Source organism: Podarcis liolepis, assembly GCF_965112155.1.
Source record: "Podarcis liolepis genome assembly, chromosome: 2".
Taxonomy (NCBI): Eukaryota; Metazoa; Chordata; class Lepidosauria; order Squamata; family Lacertidae; genus Podarcis; species Podarcis liolepis.
In genome coordinates, this window is record NC_139555.1 from 5,542,331 (window position 1) to 5,565,054 (window position 22,724).

A 22,724-nucleotide genomic window follows, 5' to 3' on the forward strand; every position below is an offset into this window, starting at 1 on the left:
TGTGCTATGTACTGCTCCACTTTGGTGTGTGTGTGTGTCGTTTGTCTATGCATGTAATCATAATGGATCGACACAGCTGCCTACACTTTTGGACTCTCGCTGGGGACTTGGCTATTGACTCTTCTCGGGGGGTTGGGTGGCAAAGCGGGCGTGTCAAGAGGAGCACTTGTGCTACCAGGCCACTGCATCTGTCTAGCCTGGACTCCATACAAAAATGCTGCCTCTTTGAATCTTCTCTGCTGGTCCAGTTTTTACCAGAAGCACCGAGCTGCCCCAGTCCCCAGGCCTTGGGTGTTGGCCGTGTTCACACTTCTGAGCAATCAAACTTCTTCTACACATTTCGTGAAACTTTAGCAGATGACCGTTGTCTGCAGAGGGGCTGGATTGGGATCACAGGAACGTAGGATGCTGCCTTACACTGAGTCAGACCATTGGCTCATCTAGCCTGCCATCGCTCTTCAGGGTTTCAGACAGGGGTCTCTCCCCCCCCAACTAGAGTTGCTGGCAACCTGCGACCTTCTGCACTAATAGCATCTGCTCTACCACTAGGCAAACTCTTATAGCCAAAAGCAACAGTGGTTTTAAAAATGGCAGCCTGAGTTTAGAGGCTCTGGGAGTTCTGCTATCACTAGGCTTATCTGATTGTGCAACTTAACTGGCAAAACTTGAGAAGTTTTTCAGAAGGACCTGGAAGCCGGTCTGAAAAAATGTGTTTGAGGAATGTCTAAGCCAGAGTACACAGGTAAAGGGATTGTTTTCAAATCTAGTGTAAACATCTAAGTCCTTGTGTACCGGCTGTACACAATGGTTATTCAATGGCGAGGAAGTTTCCTTGTGACTTTTAGCAAACTCAGCCATGGAGCCCTGCCTACTTGCTGCCTGCTCAGCCCTGCTTGTCATTTACCGAAATATACCCACAATGGCTGGGAAGAAAGCATATATAAATCATTAGCTTATTTGTTTTTATGGCATCCAGTAATGTGATGACTGCACATGTTAATTTTGGGATCAAGCTTTCCTGTGTGTGATTGTTCCCACAGTGCATGGCTATGCTCAGTGGAAAGAATTTCACTTGGCAACGAACAATACCTCCATTTTACAGGCAACTTAATAGGCGGGCTCAGGGCTGGAGTTTCTGACTCAACACAATGTTCGTGCAAAGGTTCCCCGGCAATCAGGTTGCCAACTGATCAGAAAATGATCCCGACAGGCCCGCTCCTGTGCCTGAAAAAGAAAAGACAGCTCAATGGGAAGAATCAGGTGAAGATAATGTTTGTGCATCAAGCTGCTTTTGCAAACACAGCTGCAGTGCCCAGGGGGAAAGTTGGCAACATTGCATGGCAAAGGGCATGGTGTAGTGGTTAGAGTGCTGGGAAACCAGGGTTTGAATCTCCACTCAGCCATGAATGTCACTGGGTCTTGGGCCAGTCACTGTATCTCAGCCTATCGTACCACACAGGGGGTAAAATGAGGAGCGGAGAACCAAGTACTCGACCTTGAGGTCCTTCGAAGAAAAATGGGATAAAAATGCAATAAATGAATAAGTAAAATGTAGGTTACTGAGCTAAGCCTTACCTGGGCTGGACCACTTCTGGTATTTGATGTGCAAATGTACAAATCCACTTACAAACATGTAGGCACTCCCACACAACCAAACATTCACATATAGACACTTGCAAACACCCACAGCAGAATTCAGTAATTAACGAAAGCGTTTGGTTAGAGCAATAGGTGCACCTGCCATAGGTGCAACCCAATATGGTGATGGGCCATATTGAACATCCAAGATAATACAATATATTGACAGGTATTAAATGAATGCTAAATAATGCAGTGTTCTCTTGCTCGGAGGCTTAGTGAGGGCAGCAGACCAGACTGATTGGCATGTTTCCATTGGCCAAGTGCGTGCAGTCTAGCCCATAAAAAGACATCCAGCTATTGTTTGGAGAAGTGGGGAGAGACCCTGTACAGTAACAGCTAGCAGGTTTTTTCACCCAAAGGCTTTCCGAGCAACAGCAGTCTATCTGAGCAGCAAGAGCATGGAATTTCAGCAGCAGTATGGCTACACTCCACAGCCCTTCTTCCTGGTGCCTGAACCATTCATCCTGATTCTTCATTTACAGGTTCCCTGCCCCTGGATTAGACCAAGGCTAGCCTCTTTTGCCTGCACTCCCATCACCTCCTGAACCCACACGAGGGTTAGATATACAGTGGTGCCCCAAAAGACGAATGCCTCGCAAGACGAAAAACTCGCTAGACGAAAGGGTTTTTCGGTTTTGCGTTGCTTCGCTAGACGAATTTCCCTATGGGCTTGCTTCGCAAGACGGAAACGTCTTGCGCTTTTTTAAAAAGCCACTTGAAGAGGCGCAGTTGCGACGGACCGTGCTTCGCAAGAAGAAAAACATCGCAAGACGAAAAGACTCACGGAACGAATTTTTTTCGTCTTGCGAGGCACCACTGTAATCCTGCCATAGTCCATTCAAATGTCAACCAAAGACTTCTCCCCATCATAATCACCCCCATGGACTCCTTTCCCATGGAGTGATAGATGCAAATGTGCAAAGGCCATGGAGAACCTGAGAGGCTTTGTTGCCCCTGAGGGTTTCCACAGACTATTATTATTATTGATCGAATTTGTATATTGTCCTTCATTCATAGATCTCAGAGTGATCTGCATCCGATTGGTTCTCTGCATTTCCGTTCTTTCTCCCCCTGCGCTGGGGGGCCTTCAGCCCTTCTTGAAACAAGATGTCCTCCACCAACTTTCACCCCCTCCACCGGTTGCCACAGCAACTTTGTTGACAGCGTAATTTGGATCAATGGAATCCCAAGCTGAGCAGGCAAGGGGCCGGTTGCTAGGCGACAAGAAGCCCTGGATTCCTGTGGATCCTTGGTGTTGTCTCTTCCCTGTCCTCCAAGTTGGGGAGGTTTGCTTTGGGAGCAGGGTTAGCCCCTTCAGGCATGGTGACTTTGCAAGAGAAGCCAGGAAGCCTTTCCCCAAGAACTTGGGCTGGTGGGCGCCACAAGGGACTGAATTATTAGTCAATCCCGATGGAGGGCACTGTGGTGAACACAGAAACTCTTCACTTTCCACAGTATGCTTTGCCCTTGTGCATTTTGCTTCCTTTGGCTGAACAGGTTTTGTGTATTTGCATATTTTTGAGAAGGCACAAAAATATGCTTTCTGTAGGCCAAAGTGGTACATGCACTCTTTTCCAAACTGCCTACAGCTCTCTCTTTAGAAGAAAAATAAAGATCTGTCTGCTGTTTAGGCAGTCTGGAAGGTTGTTTGCCTGGGAGCCACACACGTATGTGCTGTCTTCTGAAGATACAGTTAATACGTTTTATATACTAAACGATGCTGTGTATCCTTCTCACCTGAAAGGAGCACTTCTGGTCCAGGCTTCCAGCCTGCCTTTCCCCTTATTTTGAAAAACCATTTCTCACCTTCTCACCCCTTGCCTTTTCCTGTAAGACCTATTGCAGTCGTTAAGAGTCGTCAACAGGCTCATCTCAGCTATCTGCCAATCTCCCATTCCCACCACCCTTCTGAGTAATACCCCTCCCCACCTTCTCACTATATAGAAGGGTCTGGCAACTTCTGTTTCAGTGTATCTGAAGAAGTGTGCATGCACATGAAAGCTCATACCAAGAACTAACTTAGTTGGTCTTTAAGGGGCTACTGGAAGGAATTTTTTTATTTTGAAAAACCTTGTTTTCCATTTCCGCTTTCTAACTGAGATTGTTCTGCACTCCATGCTTAGCTCACTGGGCTGTTGGGCAGATTTTATTTTATTTTTGATTCCCTGCATACTTTGGTTCTCATTCTCACGTGCCGACATCTCCCTTCCGCTCCTCAGTGGAGCCCGTTCAGCACTATTTCCGTGGGCTTCTCGCCGCATGAATTTCCAAGGACATGAGCGCAAGAGGAGTAAACTACACAAGCAGTCACTTTTGGGTGGGGGTGAGAGGAGAGACCATGAATCCTCCTTTCAGTAAAACGCAGGAAAGCGTATGGCGTGGGAGGAGCGGAGAAGAGAAAGTTTCTTCAAAATCTTAACATGATTCATCTTTCAAGATTCCAATCAGGGCTGGAGTCTCTCTCCCACTCTCCTCCCTCCCCCACCCTCATCCCCTGAAGTCCCCAATGGTTTAAGCCTGGAGAGTTCCGGGTTGGCTCCATCTCTGATTAAAACCCTTGGGGACATGGATTTGCAAAGGCCTATTGTTCAAGCGGCCCGTTTCCTGCTTCAGCTGCTGCTGTTTTAAAGCTTGGCACAAACGCACTGAGTTGGGAAGAAGTCGCTTCTGACCTCTGCTCCTCTACACAGAAGCCTTTCAGGGAAGTCAGAAGCCCCCTTAGTTCAGATCGCTCAGGGTGGGAATGCAGCGCAGGCCATCACAGGGTCAAAGCTGCATTCCATGACTTTTGGTCTCCCTCTAATTCTCTCTAATGGAATGAGAGACTAGCCAGAAGGCTGTGACCTCCGCTCATTAGGGGGCAGAATTCAGAGCTGCCCTCTGCCATCAGAAATTTGCAGAAAGCAAGTCCAAGCTGGGTACTGCCTAAATCACGGCAGCTCTCCTAACGCCAACCCTTCCAGGAACCTCAAACGAAAGGCTTTATGGTGTAAAGGCTCGCAGGATCCGATGAAAGGTCCCCCTCGTCCAGCATTCTGTTCCCACAGCAGCCAAGCCAGATTTGCCTCTGGGAAGTTTCACAAGGACAGCACTCCTTCCCCTTCTGTGTGTCCCCAGCACCCAACATTCACATACACTCCCTGTTTCTATTTATCAGGAACAGTCTGTCTTTTCTGGTACATGTCCCAAGTAAGTCACACGCCTTTGTGGGAAGCCCTTTTCAAAATGTTTGCAGCATCTTCAGGCGTGTCCTAGCTGCCCATTCACCACCACCACTCACAGCATGTTGCTGATGTGCTTGAACTGCAGTTGTCCCATCATAAGTACAACCAGACACATTGTTAGATTAAACAAACCATTTCAGACCCTGTGAAATGAGGCTTTCTTGGTTGACCCAGCATTTGATGGCTGAAAGATACAGCTTCTGGCAACCTGAAATCACTGGCTGAGAATACATTCAACTGCTTTTAGAATGTTTCTAAGTGTATTTACACACACTTATTATTGATGTGTTTTCCACCCTGGGCTCCTTTGGGAGGAAACTGAACGAATAAATTGAATAATATATATTCTGAAGCAGGCATAGGCAAACTCCAGCCTGCCAGATGTTTGGGACTACAATTCCCATCATCCCTGACCTGTTAGCTAGGGATGATGGGAATTGTAGTCCCAAACATTTGGAGGGCCAGAGTTTGCCTATGCCTGTTCTAAAGGTTTGGGATTTGTTTTTCAAAGGGGGTATTTAACACACATTGTAAGTCAGGTTATAGCAAGGTAAATAAATATGTTATTCAAAAAAGGGCATCTTACGGAATGACGCGAGGTGTGCCTTATGTTACTTTGGGTGAGGACAGTTTACAAATGTACCCGTTTTTGCCTAGGAAATGTTGGAGATTTTCCTTGTGTGATGGGACCTTATCTTCTATGTACCTTTGCGGGGGGGGGGGTTGGGCTCACAACCCACCACACTTTTTGGTGCATCACAGAATCACATTGGGGGACCTATTTTTAAAAGGGGGGAGCGTTTAGGGCTGCCACATTTATCCCAACCTTATCAACCTACTGCATGTGTATAATCCTGTTCCAACACCACAATATATTGTTTTCATATCTAGTACAGGGATGGCTAACTTCTTTTGCACACCAGATTGTTGTCTGCATTTGAACTGATCCCTTGTTCTCTGCCTCAGAATTAAAAGTTCCTAGGAAGAGGGAAAGGCTATGGAACTGGTTTATGTCTGTAGAAGCCCAGCACTTTGCTTCAGCTGTCCATTATTCTCTCATTCTGGGGCACCACTGCATTGTAGAACTGTAAGGGGAAGCGCAGAGGATGGTTCCACAGCTAAACAGCAATGCTTACATGTGATGTGACACATTCATTTAACTCCAGATTCCAGAATTGAGTCTCAGTGTGGAGAATTCCATGTCGGAAGACCTAAATTACAAGGAAGAAAAACAGATGGCTGGAGGCCAGGACCTAAGTGCTGCTAAAGGAGTGAGGGGGGGGGAGCATTAAAAATAAGTTGTGGTGTCTGTTCTCTAGTGCTGTAGCGTTCTGAAATGTTCTGGGGTAATAGGGACAGTCCCTTTAAAAACATGGTGATTCTGGCAAACCTTTCTGTTCCTGTCTTGCCTGATGAATCACTCTGTGACCTTGGGTAACTCTCCCACCCCGTTTTCCCAGCCTCAGTCTCCCTTCCTTGACACAGGAGAATTGGTTCAGCTTGCTTCATCATGGCAGACTGTGGCGTTCAGTTAATGAACATTAAGCCCTCTGAGATGTGTTGGCCGGGTTCTTCTTATCGCTGCTCTGGAATCTCCCAGCAAAAAGAAAGAAACAGAAAAGGGGGGGGGGGAGCTGTTGTAATAATTAACCTCACCAAGCTCTGCAAACTGAGCTGGCAAATTGCACGTGGCCGTGATTTCCCGGCTCAGGAGTGGGACGCAGGCCTCTCTACAGAGGAGGGGAGAGGTGCATAATGCAACAGAGCTACGCCACTGTTTGGAACAGGAGGCGACGGAAGATGGGGAGCGAGCCTGCGTCGCTATGCATGGCAAGGAAAGATTCCAAAGACAGACGGTCCCTTAGGTGGCAGATCCTGATTGCTTGTGCTAGGCAGGGGTCAGCAAACTTACCGCGCCTCGGGCCAGTGTCTCCAGCGCCAATCTCACGGTGGGCCAGAGGGCGGGGATGCGTGTGCCCATACACGTGCGCACACGCTATTTCCGGCGAACTTCCGGGTCGGAGGAGCACTGGAAATAGCTTGTGTGCATGTGCACGGGCCTCCTCCAACCCGGATGTGCACCAGAAATAACACTTGCACATGCACAAATAACACTTGCGCATGCACAAATAATGCTTGCGCATGTGCACAAGCTATTTCCAGTGCTCCTCCGACCTGGAAGTGGGCAGCATGGCGCTGATAAGAGCAGGCGGCGGGGCTTACTGTGCGCTGGATAAACGAGTCCCTTGGACCTTATCTGGCCCACGGGCCTTAGTTTCAGGACCCCTGTGCTAGGGGGACTGAATGTAACAAGAGCCTTCCTGGATCTGCTGTCTCTCAGATGCCTGTGGGAAACCCACGAGGAGCACATGAGTGCAACAGTACACTTGTGATTAAGGTAAAGGGACCCCTGACCATTAGGTCCAGTCGTGACCGACTCTGGGGTTGTGGCACTCATCTTGCTTTATTGGCCGAGGGAGCCAGTATACAGCTTCCAGATCATGTGGCCAGCATTATTAAGCCGCTTCTGGCGAACCAGAGCAGCGCACAGAAATGCCGATTACCTTCCTGCCGGAGCGGTACCTATTTATCTACTTGCACTTTGACGTGCTTTCGAACTGCTAGGTTGGCAGGAGCTGGGGCCGAACAACGGGAGCTCACCCCATCACAAGGATTCGAAACGCCGACCTTCTGATCTCCAAGTCCTAGGCTCTGTGGTTTAACCCACAGCGCCACCCGCGTCCCCCACACTTGTGATTACTAGCTACTATTATACAGAGGCATAGTGCAACTGCTGGCGACTGACCCCAGCACTCTTTTCCCTGCACCAGGGAAACATACCCAAACTACCGATATACATGATGGTGGAGAGCCAGGAGTGCAGCTCCAAAATCACTTTCTCTTTTGAAAAACAGCTGCTCTTTGTGTGTGTACACATGAGAGAGAAGAGAGAGCTTTGGATCAAGGAAGCAAAGTGGAGAGGTTTAACCCTTTCTCCCCTTTCCCTCACATCCGTTCCCTGATGCAAACCCTCCCACCCCACAAGAGCAGCTATTAGCTGAAATGGTGAAAACAGATGCCATATTTTAGCTCAAATGAAGCTCTGTGAAAAGCTTGATTTGAGCCAGGGCTCAGCTTCTGAACATACTATTAGTGCCAGGTCCCACCCCTGAAATATGCAAACAATTCATTCATACCTGATGAACAAATGCACCAGAATTACCAGCCCTCATAGGAGGTTGCCTGCCACATCTCTGTATGAGTTACTATTTGGGGTATACTTCTTTTTAGTCTTTGCAGATGTAAGAGTGTTGTGTTTCCCTTTTCAATTCAGATAGATTTTGTGCCTCAGCTATCCGAAGTTTAGGAAACACTGGCCTAGAGTCCTCCAATCCCACACCTTGTAAGATCGCTAAACCCGCAGTATAGCACCATAGAATCGACTGAAAAAGGAGCAGTGTTTATGTTTGTTCTTTGCATCCTGACATCCCAGTCTCAAATATTTTTACTAAGAAAAAGTTCCACTAAGTTCAATGGGAGAAATCTTGGTGGTAGGCCTGATCTCTGCATGTTTAGGGTGCAATGAGTGCAGTGAGATTGAGTGTTTGTGGGGGGCGGGGAGGGAGGCTCAGTTAATTTCATTGTACACAGGTTGTACATTGATAATAAAAGTATTATTATTATTATTATTATTAGGAATTAATTTCCAGTCAGTTCAGTGAAACTAATTCCCTGGTGACTGAGCAAAGGCTTGCAGCCTTACCTATGACATTCTGGTGCACTGCATTCTGTATTGGCTCTTAAATTCCCCATTGTGCTTCATCCACTGGCGGAGGAATGGGGGGGCGGGGGAGCGCACACTCCCCCCCCGGCACCATCGGGGAGGGGGGTACCATCACAGCTGCCCCCCCAGACATGCGCCACACGCACCGGGCCGGGCCCCACCCCAAGACACATACCACGCCCCCGCGGCAGCGCACCATGCCCCCTGGATGCATGCCACGCCCCCCACGGGGTGGCACGCCACACCCCTCGGGCAAAGTGCCACGCCCCCGGGACGCACACCAGCCACACACCCCTGCCAGCTGTGTGCCAGAGCATGCAGCTTCGCCACTAGCTTCATCTCTTCATCTATAGCAGGGGCAGGGAACCAAGGGCCACATTCCCCTGGGCAACCTTCTGAGGGCCACATGTTGGGGGTGGTGGAGCCAGAGACAAAAGTAGGTGGAGCAACAAATGTCAATTTCCCCCTTGTACAGTAGGCTAGTTTCTACTTAGACAAACATGTTGCTGTCCTCCACTCTGGCAAGCAAGAGACATCCCGATTCAAGGATGTTTTCCAGCAGGGCATGGCAGCCTAAGGAGAGCTCCGAGGGCCAGCTAGAGAGGCTGCATTTGGCCCTCAGGTCTGACTTTCTTCTCTCCTTCTCAGCGCATGTATCTTTGCCACCCAGCCCAAGACCAGTGGGGCATAATGCTCAAAAAGCATCATCTAATGTCAGGATGCCACATGCAATCATCTAATGTCATTTGCAGCAGGCTTGGATTATTCCAGGATCAGGATCAGGCTGACCCTAAACATTTGGCCTCTGCGGAGCACTCTTCCCGCCATGGTGATTGCTCCCAAAACCTTGCACAGAAATAGTGTGGAAAGAATCTCTTATTTAACTCCACCACCACCACCTGCTAGTCCTGGGCTTTAAGGGCTCCTTCATCCCCAACCTGTGTAGCTTTGGGGATCTTCCAGACTCCCTGAACAATCACAAACACAAATAATCACAAGCAGGCCTTGGGGGCAGTTGTTCTTTAAAGCTGGGGAAATTCCATTATCTTCCCCGCTTTCCATTGGAAAGGAAAACTCAGGCACCAAGAGGCCAATCCAAATGAGAGGGCAACTGTTAATAAGAAATCTACAACTCAATTGGTTACATCTACTCAGATGTAAACCCCACTGAGTTCACTGGGGTCTACTTTCTAGTAAATGGATATAGCATAGCAGCCTTACATGACTTCCAGGTGAAAGTTTATTGTGGAATTGTTGCTGTTCACACATGCAAGGTTTTTGCACCGTCCATATGACCGTTCTTGCCACCAAAATGGAGGCACAAAGTCTCTCTTTCTCTTTTTTTACATTTAATCCATATCTCCTGTAGAAAAGCTATTCAGTACAAATAACCCATGATATACCTGCAGTGACTACTGGAGCAGAAGCTTGCCAGCAGATGGGGGGCAGGGGGGGCTGTTTGTCACATGCGTGGTAAATGTTTTAGTAGGTTGTCCCCATTGCCACACTCCTGCTTCTATCTGCTCCTCACCTGAGCACAACTTGGCGGTTTTGTTTCCCGTGACCCTATTTTATTTTATTTTACATTTTCAAGTTCAGTTTCCCCACCTACTTCCGCCAATGACCACATGCTGAAGGAACGTCAAAATTTCCAACAGCCCAGTTTGGAGGAGCTGTTTTCCCAAGATCTCAGTGCATGTGAGGGAGTCCCTTGAGGATTGCAATCACAACACATACATCAGGTCTTTAAAAATAATAATACAAGGTCTTGCACAAGATCTATGCATCAGAATTTCTGTATAGCTAAATACAAGCTTTTCACAACTCTTAAATGAACATTAAAAAAAAAAATGGAACCAGATCTGTCTGCACAGCACAAGCCTTCATTTTGCCCATAGTGAAGCATGATAACGAGAGGTAAAGTTTGCTCTTGTCCTCTACCTGTGATTTTTTTTAAGCTGTCTTGTGGCCCGGAACAGGATAAGGTGGCATTGAGGTGGGGATGGGCAGTTGGGGGGAGAAACCCAAAAATATAGCATTCCATCAAGATGGGAAACAGCTGAATAGCTATGAAATATCTATAACTAAAAATGGAGTGTGTTGATGGTTGCATGCCAATCACGTACACACAAAAATCAGATCTGAATTACCTGTTCGTGACAAAAAGCAAAACAAAACAAAAACCTGTCTGGAAGCACATAGTGTTTAACATTTTCAAAATTCAAATAAAGACTGTTTTTGAACAATTAAGCACAAAAGATGCGTCATGAGATTATACTGGGACATGTGTTACTCAGGGATAACTCCACTTTTAGAATAGGGAGGTGATGTCCTTGAAGTGGGACAATGATAATGTTTGCAGAACCTGTGTAAGCAGATGCTCATGAATCTTAAGGGTTTCATAAAACCCTGCTTGAAAACACTCGCCTATGACACTCATTGGAGCAGGAGTTAGAAAGCTTGACTCCAAATAACTGCCACCAGCCAGGTGAAAAGGGAACTTGCAAAGAAAACACCACGTCAAATTCACACTCCAGTGAATTTTCTTCCATACTCGGTTATTAGAAAAAGAGTTAAAATGCATCCATATAGAGTAGCCATGTTAGAGCTCCACCAGGAAGAATGGAGATGATGAAGAAGACAATGGCTGTGTACATAAGACAAGTTTAGAGTGCATGACAAAGAACCGTGGGAACTGTAGTTTGCTAAGGGTGCTCTGAACTGTAGCTCTGTGAGGGTTAAGCTACAGTTCCCAGGAGACATAGTGCTTGGAATGCGCGATGTGTACGCAGTCAAAGAAAAGAAAAGAGGCACCAAAGATATGTGAATGTGACGAGTTTCTGCCACATTTTCTGGCTCTCGTTTCTCTCTGTGTCCAGTTACAGTCCGGGAAGGGTTAAGGCCATCACATGACACCCCGTCCTAATCCCCCTGCCATCAACTATGATGCAATGGAACATTCAGGAGAAAGGCTTCAGAATCAATTAATGCTTTTCACACCCCCTTCCCCTCTTCCTTGCCTGCGGAGAAGCCAAGCAAGAAGGCCCAGGGGAAGCCCAGACCTTCTTGCGCTGGGGATAATCACTCCCCAAACAGCGCTTTAATAAGTCACTCTGTTAAGAAGATTTGGTGGCATTATTCCGTAGCCAAGCCAATCTGCAAAGCAGGGAGGGAGTGGAGGTTTTGCACACACCCAGCGGCACAGGGGCACGGGTGCAGGTGCCCTGGAAGAACCGCTCAACTGTGCCCTTAACAAAATGCCATCCTTGCCACTGCGGGCACTTCCCTGGCCCCGCGGGACTCACGGTTAATTAACAATTAAGCTTACCTCTTCGGAGGATTGTGCCACGGGGAGGCCTGCCTTCCCCTTTCTCCCTCGCTGGCACAAACTAAGGGAGTGGCACGAACAGAAGGATTTAGGGCTTGTCCTCTGCCTGGCACTGTCCCCATGCCAAGGGCAAGCTGCTCACTAACCATTTCCCTTCCTCGGCTTGTATGCTGCTAGCAAGCTTGCGCGGGGGGGGGGGGGGAGAGAGACTCAAACCAGCCCTGAGAGATTGCCTGGGATCGGGATCTGGCGCGGAGCAGAGCGGCCTCCAAGTTGGGCAAACAGGCTGGCGAGCCACTTGTTGATGGATGGAGTGTATCTGATGGCTGAAGCCGTGGGCATCCAAACGGGTGGACGCTTATACGGCTGGCAGAGGCATGCCTACTCAGAAGTAAATGCCGTTGTTTTCAGCGGGGTTGGCTCTCAGGTAAGTCCGCACAGACTTTCAGCCTGATATTTCTGTTGTGCGTTGGGGAGAAGCAAAAAGCAGGGGGGAGAGGGATTGTCCTGGTTTAAGAGATGGCAACAACAGGTGGTTCCTGAGCAAAACCCAAACGGCATGAAGAGATTCCCCCTCTAGGCGACAATAGTTTGGGATCCACTAGTGTCCTGGGATTGGGGGATTTTTTTATGCTGGGGTGGGGGGAATGTGCGTACGAAGAAGAGAGAGCCCCAGAGACCCTTGTAGCCAAGAGTTGTGCTTGAGGACACCGAGGACTGTCGCCACCCACGGGCAGTGGGTGTTGCGTGTATCTCCCGGCGGGCACGCGTGTGAGCCGAGCGAATCCATCTACCGCAGCGTGGGGAGAGGCGGGTTGCACCACTGGGCCCAGCTGCCGCTCTGCCTGCTTGCAGCAGGTGCCCCTGCTTTGGGCAGCCTCCGCCGCCTCTCGTTGCCAAGCGCCCTCGCCGCCTGGAATCACAGCTCCTCTCTCCCTCGGCATCTCCGCTTCTTCCCCCGCACCCCGCGCAAACTGCCCCCGCATCCCCGCGCAACAGGCGACGGGAAGGCGACAAAAGGGACCGTGTGCCTTTAAGGCCTCCTGCTTGGCGATCCCGGTCAGGAGCGCACGGAGCGGGGCGAGCCTTGTGGATCCGGGCTAGAGGGCGTTTACTCTGGACAACGCGGGGAGGAGGGGACGGGCCCAGAGCGGGCGAGCGGGCGGGCAGGAATGGAGAGGAGGCGAAAACGGAGAGGGGGGCGCATGGTGTAAACAGATAGCGAGGGGCTGCAGAAGGATCTGCTTGCCAGAGATCGCTGCTTGCTACACCCCCCGCCGCCCCACCCGCACGAGAGGAGGGCCCTGCCGTGCCCAGAGGCGGCCCAGAACCGGAGGTGAGTGGTAGTGGCGGAGGTGGTGGTGAACGGGAGCAAGCCGGAGAGCGCAGGGAGCACGGAAGATCTCTCCGAGGGGGAAATACGCTATGCGCCCCGGAGGACGCATGGAGCCGGGCGGCGGCGGCGGCGGCGGGGCGCTGGGAGGCTGGCTCTGGGAACCGCCGCGTCCAGAAAGGCCGGGCCTGGCGGGGGTGCGGCGGGGAGAAGCTAGCTGGGGAGGTGGTCCCGAGAGGGACGGCAGCGCAACGAGCAGAAAGGGGTGGGAGCAGTTAGGCCGTCCCCACGGCGACTTGGCGCACGGGAGGAGAGGGGACAAAGCGCGCCGGCTGGGGGCGCTCTTTGGGCCCAGAGATCTGCGGGGAATGCAAGAGGGCGCGGGGGGGGGAAGGGGCGTGGGGACAGGTGCGCACAGCGGCGGGCCGATGCGGGGCCCTGGGGGGGCGCACTTGCCCAGAGCCGGGAAAGTTCCATGGCTGCCCCCCGACTGGAACCTTGGCTACTGAATTAAGTGGGGAAAGAATAAGGTGCCTGGAGAGCGCAGGAGAAAAGGCAACTCCCAGAGTTGAAATATTTCACCTTCCTTGTGTTCGTAAGGGCTGAACGCGGTAGGACTTTTCTCCCCATTTCTGCTTCCCCCAGGATTGGTTTTCTGGGATCCCTCTGCAGGGATTGGTTGGCTCCCGAATGTGGGCTGGCCTGGGCAGCTTAGCTTCTCAGCCTGGTCAGGTTACATACCTGGAGGAGGAGCAGGTGGGCTTCCCCTAAAGCCTCTGTCTTGTGAGCTGTGGACTTGCTTATTCTTTTGCCGTGTCTCCCCTTTAAAGCAGGCAGAGGGAAGGGGGTCTCAGGGCAGAGAGTCTCTGTGGGGCCCTAGGCTCTTTTCCCATTGAACTTTGGAACCACCTCTCCCAAGCCCCTTAGTGGGACCTGGGGAAGGGGAGGGAAAGGGAAAGGAAGTTGACCTATAACCTGGTGCAAGGCAGAGGGTGCTGTGCTATAGGGAACAGGCTCCTGAGTGAGGGGTGTTGGGCTGCAGGGAGTAGGGTAAAAGTGACTATGCGAGGGGGCATGTGTTCTTCCTAGGATGCATAGCTGAACCAAGGAGGAAGATGCTGTTGCTGTTGTACCACTTTGTTATGCTTCGTTATTGCATCACTTACGAATGTGGGGGTTTTTTGCGGGGAGGGGGGAAATCCATGCTGGGGGAGCTGAGCTGTAATAAACCTTACTATTAAGCCAAAGTCCTTCCCCCTCCCCGCATGCCTGAGTTTTCTTTCAGCCTGGCTTCTCCTTGGATGGGTTATGTCCTGCACCCCTTGACCTCCTCCGCTTGCCACAAAGCTGTCCTCATGTGCTGTTGGCTGTTGCTTTCCACAGCCAGGAGGCTGCGTCAGAGTGCTGCTGGTGTGTGTGAAGCCATTCCTGGTGTGTGTGTTGTGTGGGGATTGGAGGGGAGGGGAAGAGGGGTCCAGCTTCTGAAGCCTGCCTGTGTGTTCCTACAGTAAAGGGCAATGATGTCATGACGTTGACGCCATCTCCCTGGATGGATGCAGATAAGAACAGTGTGGGAGGGCACTGGAATCGCTCTCCGAAGGGGTTGGAGCTAAAACAAGCCCTGGTTTGGCTGGCACTCAAGACAAATAGAGTTTGAAAGGGGAAAACTATTCCACTTTGGTTTTGCAGTGAATGGGCAAGCTAAGCCAGAGGAAGGACCCAGCTGCCAGAAACTAGCACCGCTGCCCCTCCTGCCCCAAACTTTCCCTGGCCTCTGAAATCTCTCCTGTTGCACCCTGGGCAAAGCTCCACACCGTTTGGAGAAGAGGAAGGGCACAGTGCTGAGAGAGCAGCAGAATGGCGAGCTGGAATTAGTGGACAAGTAAACTGAGCTTGGACTGAGCTGTGCCCATATAGTTCCTTTCACCTTGTGTTCTGGATTTTTGATGCGTGAATCAGGTGAGCCAGCAAGTGTCGGAGACCAGTGGGGTCTGATCTGAACTTCTGGAGTTTTCTGGGCTGCGTATCGTAGGCTGTGTTCACTATACGTTTTAAACTTTTGTATGCATATGCTTGTGTGTGTGTGTGTGTGTGTGTGTATTCGCTGCGCAGTGATACCATTTTGATGGGCAGTGTGGGAAAAGGACGTGTGTTTTGCAGGGGCTTTGGTGGAGATTGGTGGGTTGCTGTGCGTGTGAACGCTCTCTCTGTCCTCTCTCTTTGCCTCTAGTGACAGCCAAGGAGTATGCTGTTGCCTTGAGATGTCTCTGAATAATTCAGTCCCTTCATCTGCATAACTCCACCTTTGCTTCTGTTTCTTGGGCACTCTTAAGAGTGTGATGAAATGTTAGGAACCCGGTTTTGCTGCCGGGCTGACACTCGCAGAAGACTCTTCCCACTTCAGGGGAGAGGGGGGCAGGGCACAGTCGCCTTGCCACCAACATGCCACATGCCTTCTCAACCTGCCAGTTAAACAGGGAGGCTGGCCTTTGCTCCACCCGACCCCCTCCAACAGCATTCTGTAAGGCCTTGCTCAATGCCAACAACCCCCTCTGTCCCCTTACTGTTGCAATGGGCAGGATGTGTATAGAGAGGGGACCTGTGTATAGCACCCCCTCCCCATGGGATCTCTGTTGGTGAGAGCAATGCACAGGGAGATTTTGCTTCAGGCAGCCACTAATTCTCCAGGTGCAGCACTTTCACTTTCTCTCTGGAGGAATTACTGACAGGCGTCCTCTCTCCTGTGGGAAGTAGGGAAAGTGTGCAAGCACACTGTTGGGGTGGGGCTAATCCCATTCCCTGCTCCCTTCCTTGATCTTGGGGATTAAGAATCAAGCAGGTTTTCCCTTCTGCAACAAACCCCTCCTCATCCGCATAACACCATCCTTTTGGGTTTTTCCCCCCCTTAGTCCTTCTCAGTGGGTTGGAATGTTAGGAGCCGGCCTTTTTAAAGAAGGAAAGAGAGATTAGCATATTGATCACTGTTCTTTTGTTGGAGCTGACCTTGGTAGGACAACTGTTGCTGCCTGTCCTCCACTTTGCTGCACCGGGGATGCTAAATTGAAGGAAGCCACCCTAGAGACTCTGTTAACTGCTTTTTGTGCAGGTCGGGGGGGGGGGGACATGCCCATATTTCTGATTCCCAGTATCAGCAGCAGATGCTTCAGTGACCAAAGTACCTGCAAGTCTCCCTCTGTCAGCGTCACGCAACCTGAGGTTACAAAGCGACTTCTTTGAGCTGTCCTTTTGACTCAAAGCAGTTAATGTATTTCCTTGTGTTTGTGTGCTGTTAGTTAGAGCATCGCGCTCATACTGTCATCCTTGTTGGAAGGGGAATAAAGGATAGATATCCTCTTTGCGTCACTCAGCATAAAAGTATGCACGGGGGTGTCATACCCTGGTGGGAATCTAGTTGCATCTCGGGGGAAGTGTCTGCAATAGAACTTGAGGCCCAAAGAGAATGTGTGAAGGTAACCAGATTGGCAAGTAGATAAACATCCAGTCTCCAGTTCCAGAGAGCAGGAGAACGGGATGCAATGGGAGATTCAGCCTTGGAAGAGCATCGAGGATGAACAACAAGCTTGACTGCTTTCTTTTCTTTGAACAGGTTGCCGCTCAATGTTGAAGAGGAAATAAGAGACGCCCCTCACTGCTGCTTCTTTGCCTTCCCTACGGGGATCCATGTCGCCTCCTCGTGTCCAGTTCCCAGCGGCCTTCCAGGTATTGAATCTCCCCAAGGCAGAGAGGGCAGCCTCTGATGCATTGGCACCGACCCCTAATAAATCTGAACCCTCCCTCTGCAGTCTCTCAAGATACTCTTTTCCAGAATGTGGATGCTCTGCTTCCCCTGTCCCACCTCTCTACGTGAGGCACCTCTGGTTTGTGTATCTTGCCACACAAGCCTTGCCTCGTCCCCTGGAGCTGATCCTGCTGCCCTGCTTGAAGAGCATCCTGTTTGGTGGCCGCCATCCTTGTTACCTAAACTGAGACGTCCCAGTGCCCTGTGTGCTTTGCCTCTGTGGCCCAGCCTCCCGTAGAGAGGGGAATAGCCTTGCCCAGGAACTGGTGGAGCCCTCCTTGCCAATGGCCTGCTAATGAGCAGGATTTCTTTCTTCCCATGTTCTTGCTTTGTGTCTGGCAACGAAAGAAAGCACCTCCTTCTAGGTTGTAGGGACCCATGGCAGGAAGTGCTCCCCTTACTGGGCTGTGTGGGGAACGATGTGGGGTTGGTCCTCTCCGAGAGGCAAGCCCAGCTGACTTTCTCCCTTGCTCTGCCTGTTCTTATTTCTAATGCCCTTCCCCCGCAGTATGTCCTGGTTTAGCGGCATCCTGGTGCCCAAAGTGGACGAGCGGAAGACTGCTTGGGGGGAGCGCAATGGGCCCAAGCGCCACCGCCCAGCGCTCTGTGGCCCTCGCTACATGAGTTGCCTGCAGGACCCGGAGCTGGAGCGCGGAGGCAGCGGGGGACTGGGCCTGAACTGTTCGTGGCAGGAGGACCACTATGGCAAGAAGGCGCCGCCGCCACCCCCGCCTGGCGCTGGGGACCTGGGACTCAAAGCCGTGGACCTGGGCTTCGAGGACGGGGGCGGAGAGGCCAAGGGGCTCTCGGCCAGCGACTGCGGCCGGCGCCTGCTGCAAGTGTTCCGCTCCAAGCGCTTCCGTTCGGCCAAGCTGGAGCGGCTCTACCAGCGCTACTTCTTCCAGATGAACCAGAGTTCGTTGACGGTGCTCATGGGAGTCTTGGTGCTGGCTTGCGGCATCATGCTGCTGTTCCACTGCGTGCCTGGCACTCCCCGCGTGCCCTATGCCGCCGCCCTGGCCGTGGCGGCCGCCCTGTTCCTCTCGCTCATGGTCCTCTGCAACCGGACTGGCTTCCACCAGGACTGCATGTGGGCCGTGAGCTACCTGGTCATTGGGGCGTTGTGCGGGGTGCAAGCTCTGGGCACTCTCCTGGTCTCGCCTCGCAGTGCCTCCGAGGGCGTCTGGTGGAGCGTCTTCTTCATCTACATCATCTACACCCTCCTGCCCGTCCGCATGCGGGTGGCGGTCCTGGCTGGAGCCTTGCTCTCTGTGCTGCACCTGGTAATCTCCTGGCACCAGAACAGGGCGGACTCCTTCCTTTGGAAGCAGGTAAGGGGGGAAGGAGTGAGGGCGGAGGAGGCCCGGGATTAATGAGTCCCTTGGGGACAAAGAAAAGCCTTGGAAGCTGTGAGGAAAGGCACACTTGAAACCGTACACTAATTGGGCAAAGGCCTTGGGTGTGAAACAAAAAGGCTCGTATGGTAATTGCTTCAGGCTTTGGTGGGGGAGCAGTCAAGTGGCCTTCAGCCTACTACTCCTGTTGAGCTCCGTGGGAACCATGGATCTGTGGCCCCTTCCTAAGCTGGTAGGAGCAGCTTTGGGTAGTATGGGAGGAGCCTGCCTGTGGCTCCTCCCCATGCTGTGGGATCGGCCCAGTTTCTGGAAGTGGGTGATTGGGATATTTCATTTCCTGAGTTCCCCAAATAACACGGTAAGCTTGGCTGTTGGCGCTAAAGCCTTGTGTGTGAAAACTTCGTTTTGCTTCTGCCCCGTATCTGCTTGGTTCTTGCCCGCTTTTCATTGCTTGGTGGTGACAGAGGAACGCCTGGGAATCTTGTTTGGCCAGAACTAGCACTGAACATCTTTTCCCAGCACAGAATCCTATGGCACGTCCACAGGATCCTCTACTTAACACAGGAATGTTCTTTGTGGTGCGATGGTTGGATATTTTGGGGCAGTTTTAAGCTGCCCACTTGGACTCCTCAGTCTCCTGCCTCTTGTTGCTGCTTGACTAGTAGCCCCTTTTCCCATCATGAGTTTATCTAACCCCTTTGAAAGCTATCCAAGTTGGGACAGCCATTTCCATAGCTTAAATATCACTGGGTGAAGAAGGTTTCTTCCTTGTCTGTCCTGAATCTCCCAGCATCCATTGGATGACCTCGTGGCTTGAGGACAATGAGAGAGAAACCGCTGCCCTCTTTCTCCCCACCTGCATAATTTTATATACCTGTCTGGTGGTCTTTCCTTGCCCTTCCCTGGCCTTACATGCCTTTTTTTAATCCCCTGCAGTTCAAAAGCATGTCAAGTGCAAGTAGATAAATAGGTACTGCTCCGGCGGGAAGGTAAACGGTGTTTCCGTGCGCTGCTCTGGTTCGCCAGAAGCGGCTTAGTCATGCTGGCCACATGACCCGGAAGCTGTACACCGGCTTCCTCGGCCAATAAAGCAAGATGAGCACCGCAACCCCAGAGTCGTCCGCGACTGGGCCTAATGGTCAGGGGTCCCTTTACCTTTTAAGCTAACAAGTCTGGTGTGCTGTTCATTTTTCTCATACAGGGGTTGCTTCAGCTCTTGATAATTTTGGTTGCCCCTTTTCTCTGAATGAATTAGGAAATCAGGCATTTGAAAGTGAATTAGAACAATTTGTATGATGAAGAGTTCTCTGCTGTCCAGCAATTGCATATTATAAATCAGTGCCATGAAAGACAAAGTCTTACCTATTTTGTACCTTAGAGAGTGATGTGCTAATTATGGTCTGCACTCCACAGAGAACCATATCTACACATGCCCCGCAAGACAAATGCCTCGCAAGACGGAAAACTCGCTAGACGAAAGAGTTTTCCGTTTTGGAGGTGCTTCGCAAAACGAATCTCCTATGGGCTTGCTTCGCAAGACGAAAATGTCTTGCGAGTTCCTGCAGGGTTTTTTTCCTTTCCCCCCCTTTTTCTAAGCCGCTAAGCCGCTTATCCGATAAACCGCTAAAAGCCGCTAATATAGCTAATAGCGCTAATCCGTCAATGGGCTTGCTTCGCAAGACGAAAAAACCGCTAGACGAAGAGACTCACAGAACGGATTCTTTTCGTCTTGCGAGGCACCACTGTACTCCTAAGCATCTCTACCTGCTGTCATCACTGTATCATTAGTGCTAGCATCCAGATTTATGGTGACCTTTTTATCAGCCTTCCCCAACTTAGTACCTTCCAGATGTTGTAGACTACCCCCATCCCTTGCTATTGGTCATGCTGGCTGGGGCTTGTGGAAGCTGTAGTTTTAAAACATCTGGGGGACATTAGGCTGGGTAAAGCTGTTTTTATATGCTTACATTCCAAGCCTTGAATTTACTTCCCTGATGCTCTGTTTGCTGCAGAGATGAAGGCAAAGGTGTAATTTAAATGTCCACATTTATTCAGTTGGTAAATGCAGAAGTTCAGCTAACCATAATGTTAATAGTCAGTTCCATCACCTCCTTTTGTGCTTCTATTTCTTTGGCCCTAGGAAGGAGCAGCATAATTTACCCATTTCTTTTGTATTTTTATCCTTTTGAAATCCGTCAAATTCAATGTGTCTAAAACTTACATAATTGCATTGCAATTAGGTTTTTGAACTACTACGTAACATACCTCTTAAACACGGGTCATTAAAATTGTGATGTTGAACGCTACAGCGGCAATGAGGCATAATTCTAAAATGTGTAATGTTTGTGTGTGGAGAGGGAGAAAATGGGAGGAAAGGAAAGAGGCCACAAGAGGGTGGCCTACATAGAATAATGATCTGGCAGCTTGCAGACTCCCTCGGTGATTTCTCTTTGTGCCCCTTTATTGACATGGTTTTAGAAAAGGGTCTTTAAAACACTCAAATCCGCAAGTTCACCAGTTGTTTCTCCCCCACTGCTGCCCAGGTCTCTCCTGTTCTTGCATTGTCTGTTAGCTCTGGTTAGCCCAACTTTCAGTGTTTCTCTTCTGGGAATAACTAGAAGGATCTGCGTCTGCAAAGTTATCAGATTGATGAGCGCTGCCACTGGCGACAGAGAGGCAAATGTGGTGGTCAGTTTGCAGCTGCTTCTGCTGTTAGTGTAACCTCACGGCCTGCTTGGGTTTCATCCACGGCTCCATTTGGTTCCCCTTCCTCCTCGGTTCAGCCTTCCAGTGCTCCTTTCCAAAAAAGGATCAAGGATACAGCTGCTCACATCAGCCTTTTCTGTTCAGGAGGAAAGAGCTACTTTCAAGCTGTGGATTTCTGGTTTTTTAAACACACACACACACACACACACACACACACACACACTCACAAATAGCTCCCCTATGATGCTTGGAATTATTGCTGTATCTTCAACTCGTAAACTAAATTAGTGTTAACCCTCAACTATCCATTGCTGGCAGCAGCAATTGGGGAGTTAGCTTGGAGTCTGGAGGTGTCTATAAGTGGCCCAGTCACCGTCTGCCATAAGTTGGTGACATCCTAGTGGGCATTCATTTTTGCTACCTTTCAAAACTCTGGTCAGGATTTATTATTATTATTATTTATTACATGTCCATACCACCCTTCATACAAAGATCAGAAACCAAAGTTTACAATATACAGTGGTGCCTCGCAAGACGAAAAGAATCCGTTCTGTGATTCTCTTTGTCTAGTGGTTTTTTCATCTTGCGAAGCAAGTCCATTGACGGATTAGCGGATTAGCGCTATTAGCGGCTTTTAGCGGCTTATCTGCTGATTGGATCAGCTGATAAGCGGCTTAGCGGCTTAGAAAAAGGGGGGGAGGGGGAAAAACCAGCAGGAACTCGCAAGACATTGTCGGCTTGCGAAGCAAGCCCACAGGAAATTCGTTTTGCGAAGCACCTCCAAAACGGAAAACTCTTTCGTCTAGCGAGTTTTCCATCTTGCGAGGCATTCGTCTTGCGGGGCACCACTGTAAAAACACAAAAATACAATGCTCCCCCCACAGTTTAAAAGCCCATAGATTGTTTATTAGCCAAAAGCCTGGGAGGAATGTTTTGCTGGTGCCTAAAGATTAATACTAATACTAATACATTTCTTGTACCCCTCACATCTGACTGGGTTGCCCCAGCCACTCTGGGTGACTTCCAACAAAAATACAGGGGGGGAAACCAACAACAACGCAGCCAAGGTGCAAGGCAAGCCTCCCTGGGGAGAGCGTTTTACAGGCGAGGAGCCACAGCAGAAAAGGCCTGTTCTCGTGTTGCTGCCCTCCAGACCTTTCACGGAGGAGGCACAGATGATGATCGCAGGGTCTGGGTCACTTCACATGGGGAGAGGCGGTCCTTGAGGATTGGTTGAGCTTGATGAGATGAGATCAGAGCCATCAGACCGTAGTGGCATTGTGGGAAAGAGTCCGCTGTTGACATTTGTGCTCCAAGACTCATCATGCTGACAGCATCCTTAGAACCTACCATCAGTGCCCTGCAGTAATAAGCACACCTTTACCTGTGAGCGTTCCAGCATTTATAGAGTAGAGGTTTCACCTGCCTCCTCCCACAGCTGACCCTCAAGCAGATGTGTTAAGATCCTGTTTCCAGTTATCATGGCACTATTAGGTGACCAGGGAAGAAGCCTTAGCTTGTGCATTATTTACATATATATTATTTAGACTTCCC

The 22,724-nt window shown here is 50.2% G+C and overlaps 1 protein-coding gene and 1 long non-coding RNA gene across 8 annotated transcripts in view; one reads left to right on the forward strand and one right to left on the reverse strand.

Annotated features, from left to right (window-relative positions):
- Positions 1–973: 973 nt before the first annotated feature.
- Positions 974–6,956, reverse strand: LOC310698569. Its single transcript, XR_014521607.1, has 3 exons — positions 6,778–6,956; positions 6,002–6,076; positions 974–1,224 (listed from the first exon to the last, which is right to left on the reverse strand). It is a non-coding gene; the product is annotated as an uncharacterized lncRNA (long non-coding RNA).
- Positions 6,957–11,841: 4,885 nt separating this feature from the next.
- The window catches only part of ADCY6 (adenylate cyclase 6), a 934,310-nt gene continuing 923,427 nt past the window's right edge, over positions 11,842–22,724 (forward strand). Inside the window, exons 1-4 of one of the 7 annotated variants that reach the window (XM_083484413.1) lie at positions 12,103–12,404; positions 15,000–15,269; positions 16,918–17,030; positions 17,618–18,440. In XM_083484413.1, the coding sequence (XP_083340539.1) occupies positions 17,619–18,440 (822 nt within the window). In that variant the 5' untranslated portion in view covers positions 12,103–12,404; positions 15,000–15,269; positions 16,918–17,030; position 17,618. Of the gene's footprint in view, positions 12,405–12,811; positions 13,314–13,756; positions 13,922–14,775; positions 15,270–16,917; positions 17,031–17,617; positions 18,441–22,724 lie in introns of those variants that run through there. The other 6 variants (XM_083484411.1, XM_083484414.1, XM_083484415.1 and 3 more) reach the window with 6 other exon arrangements.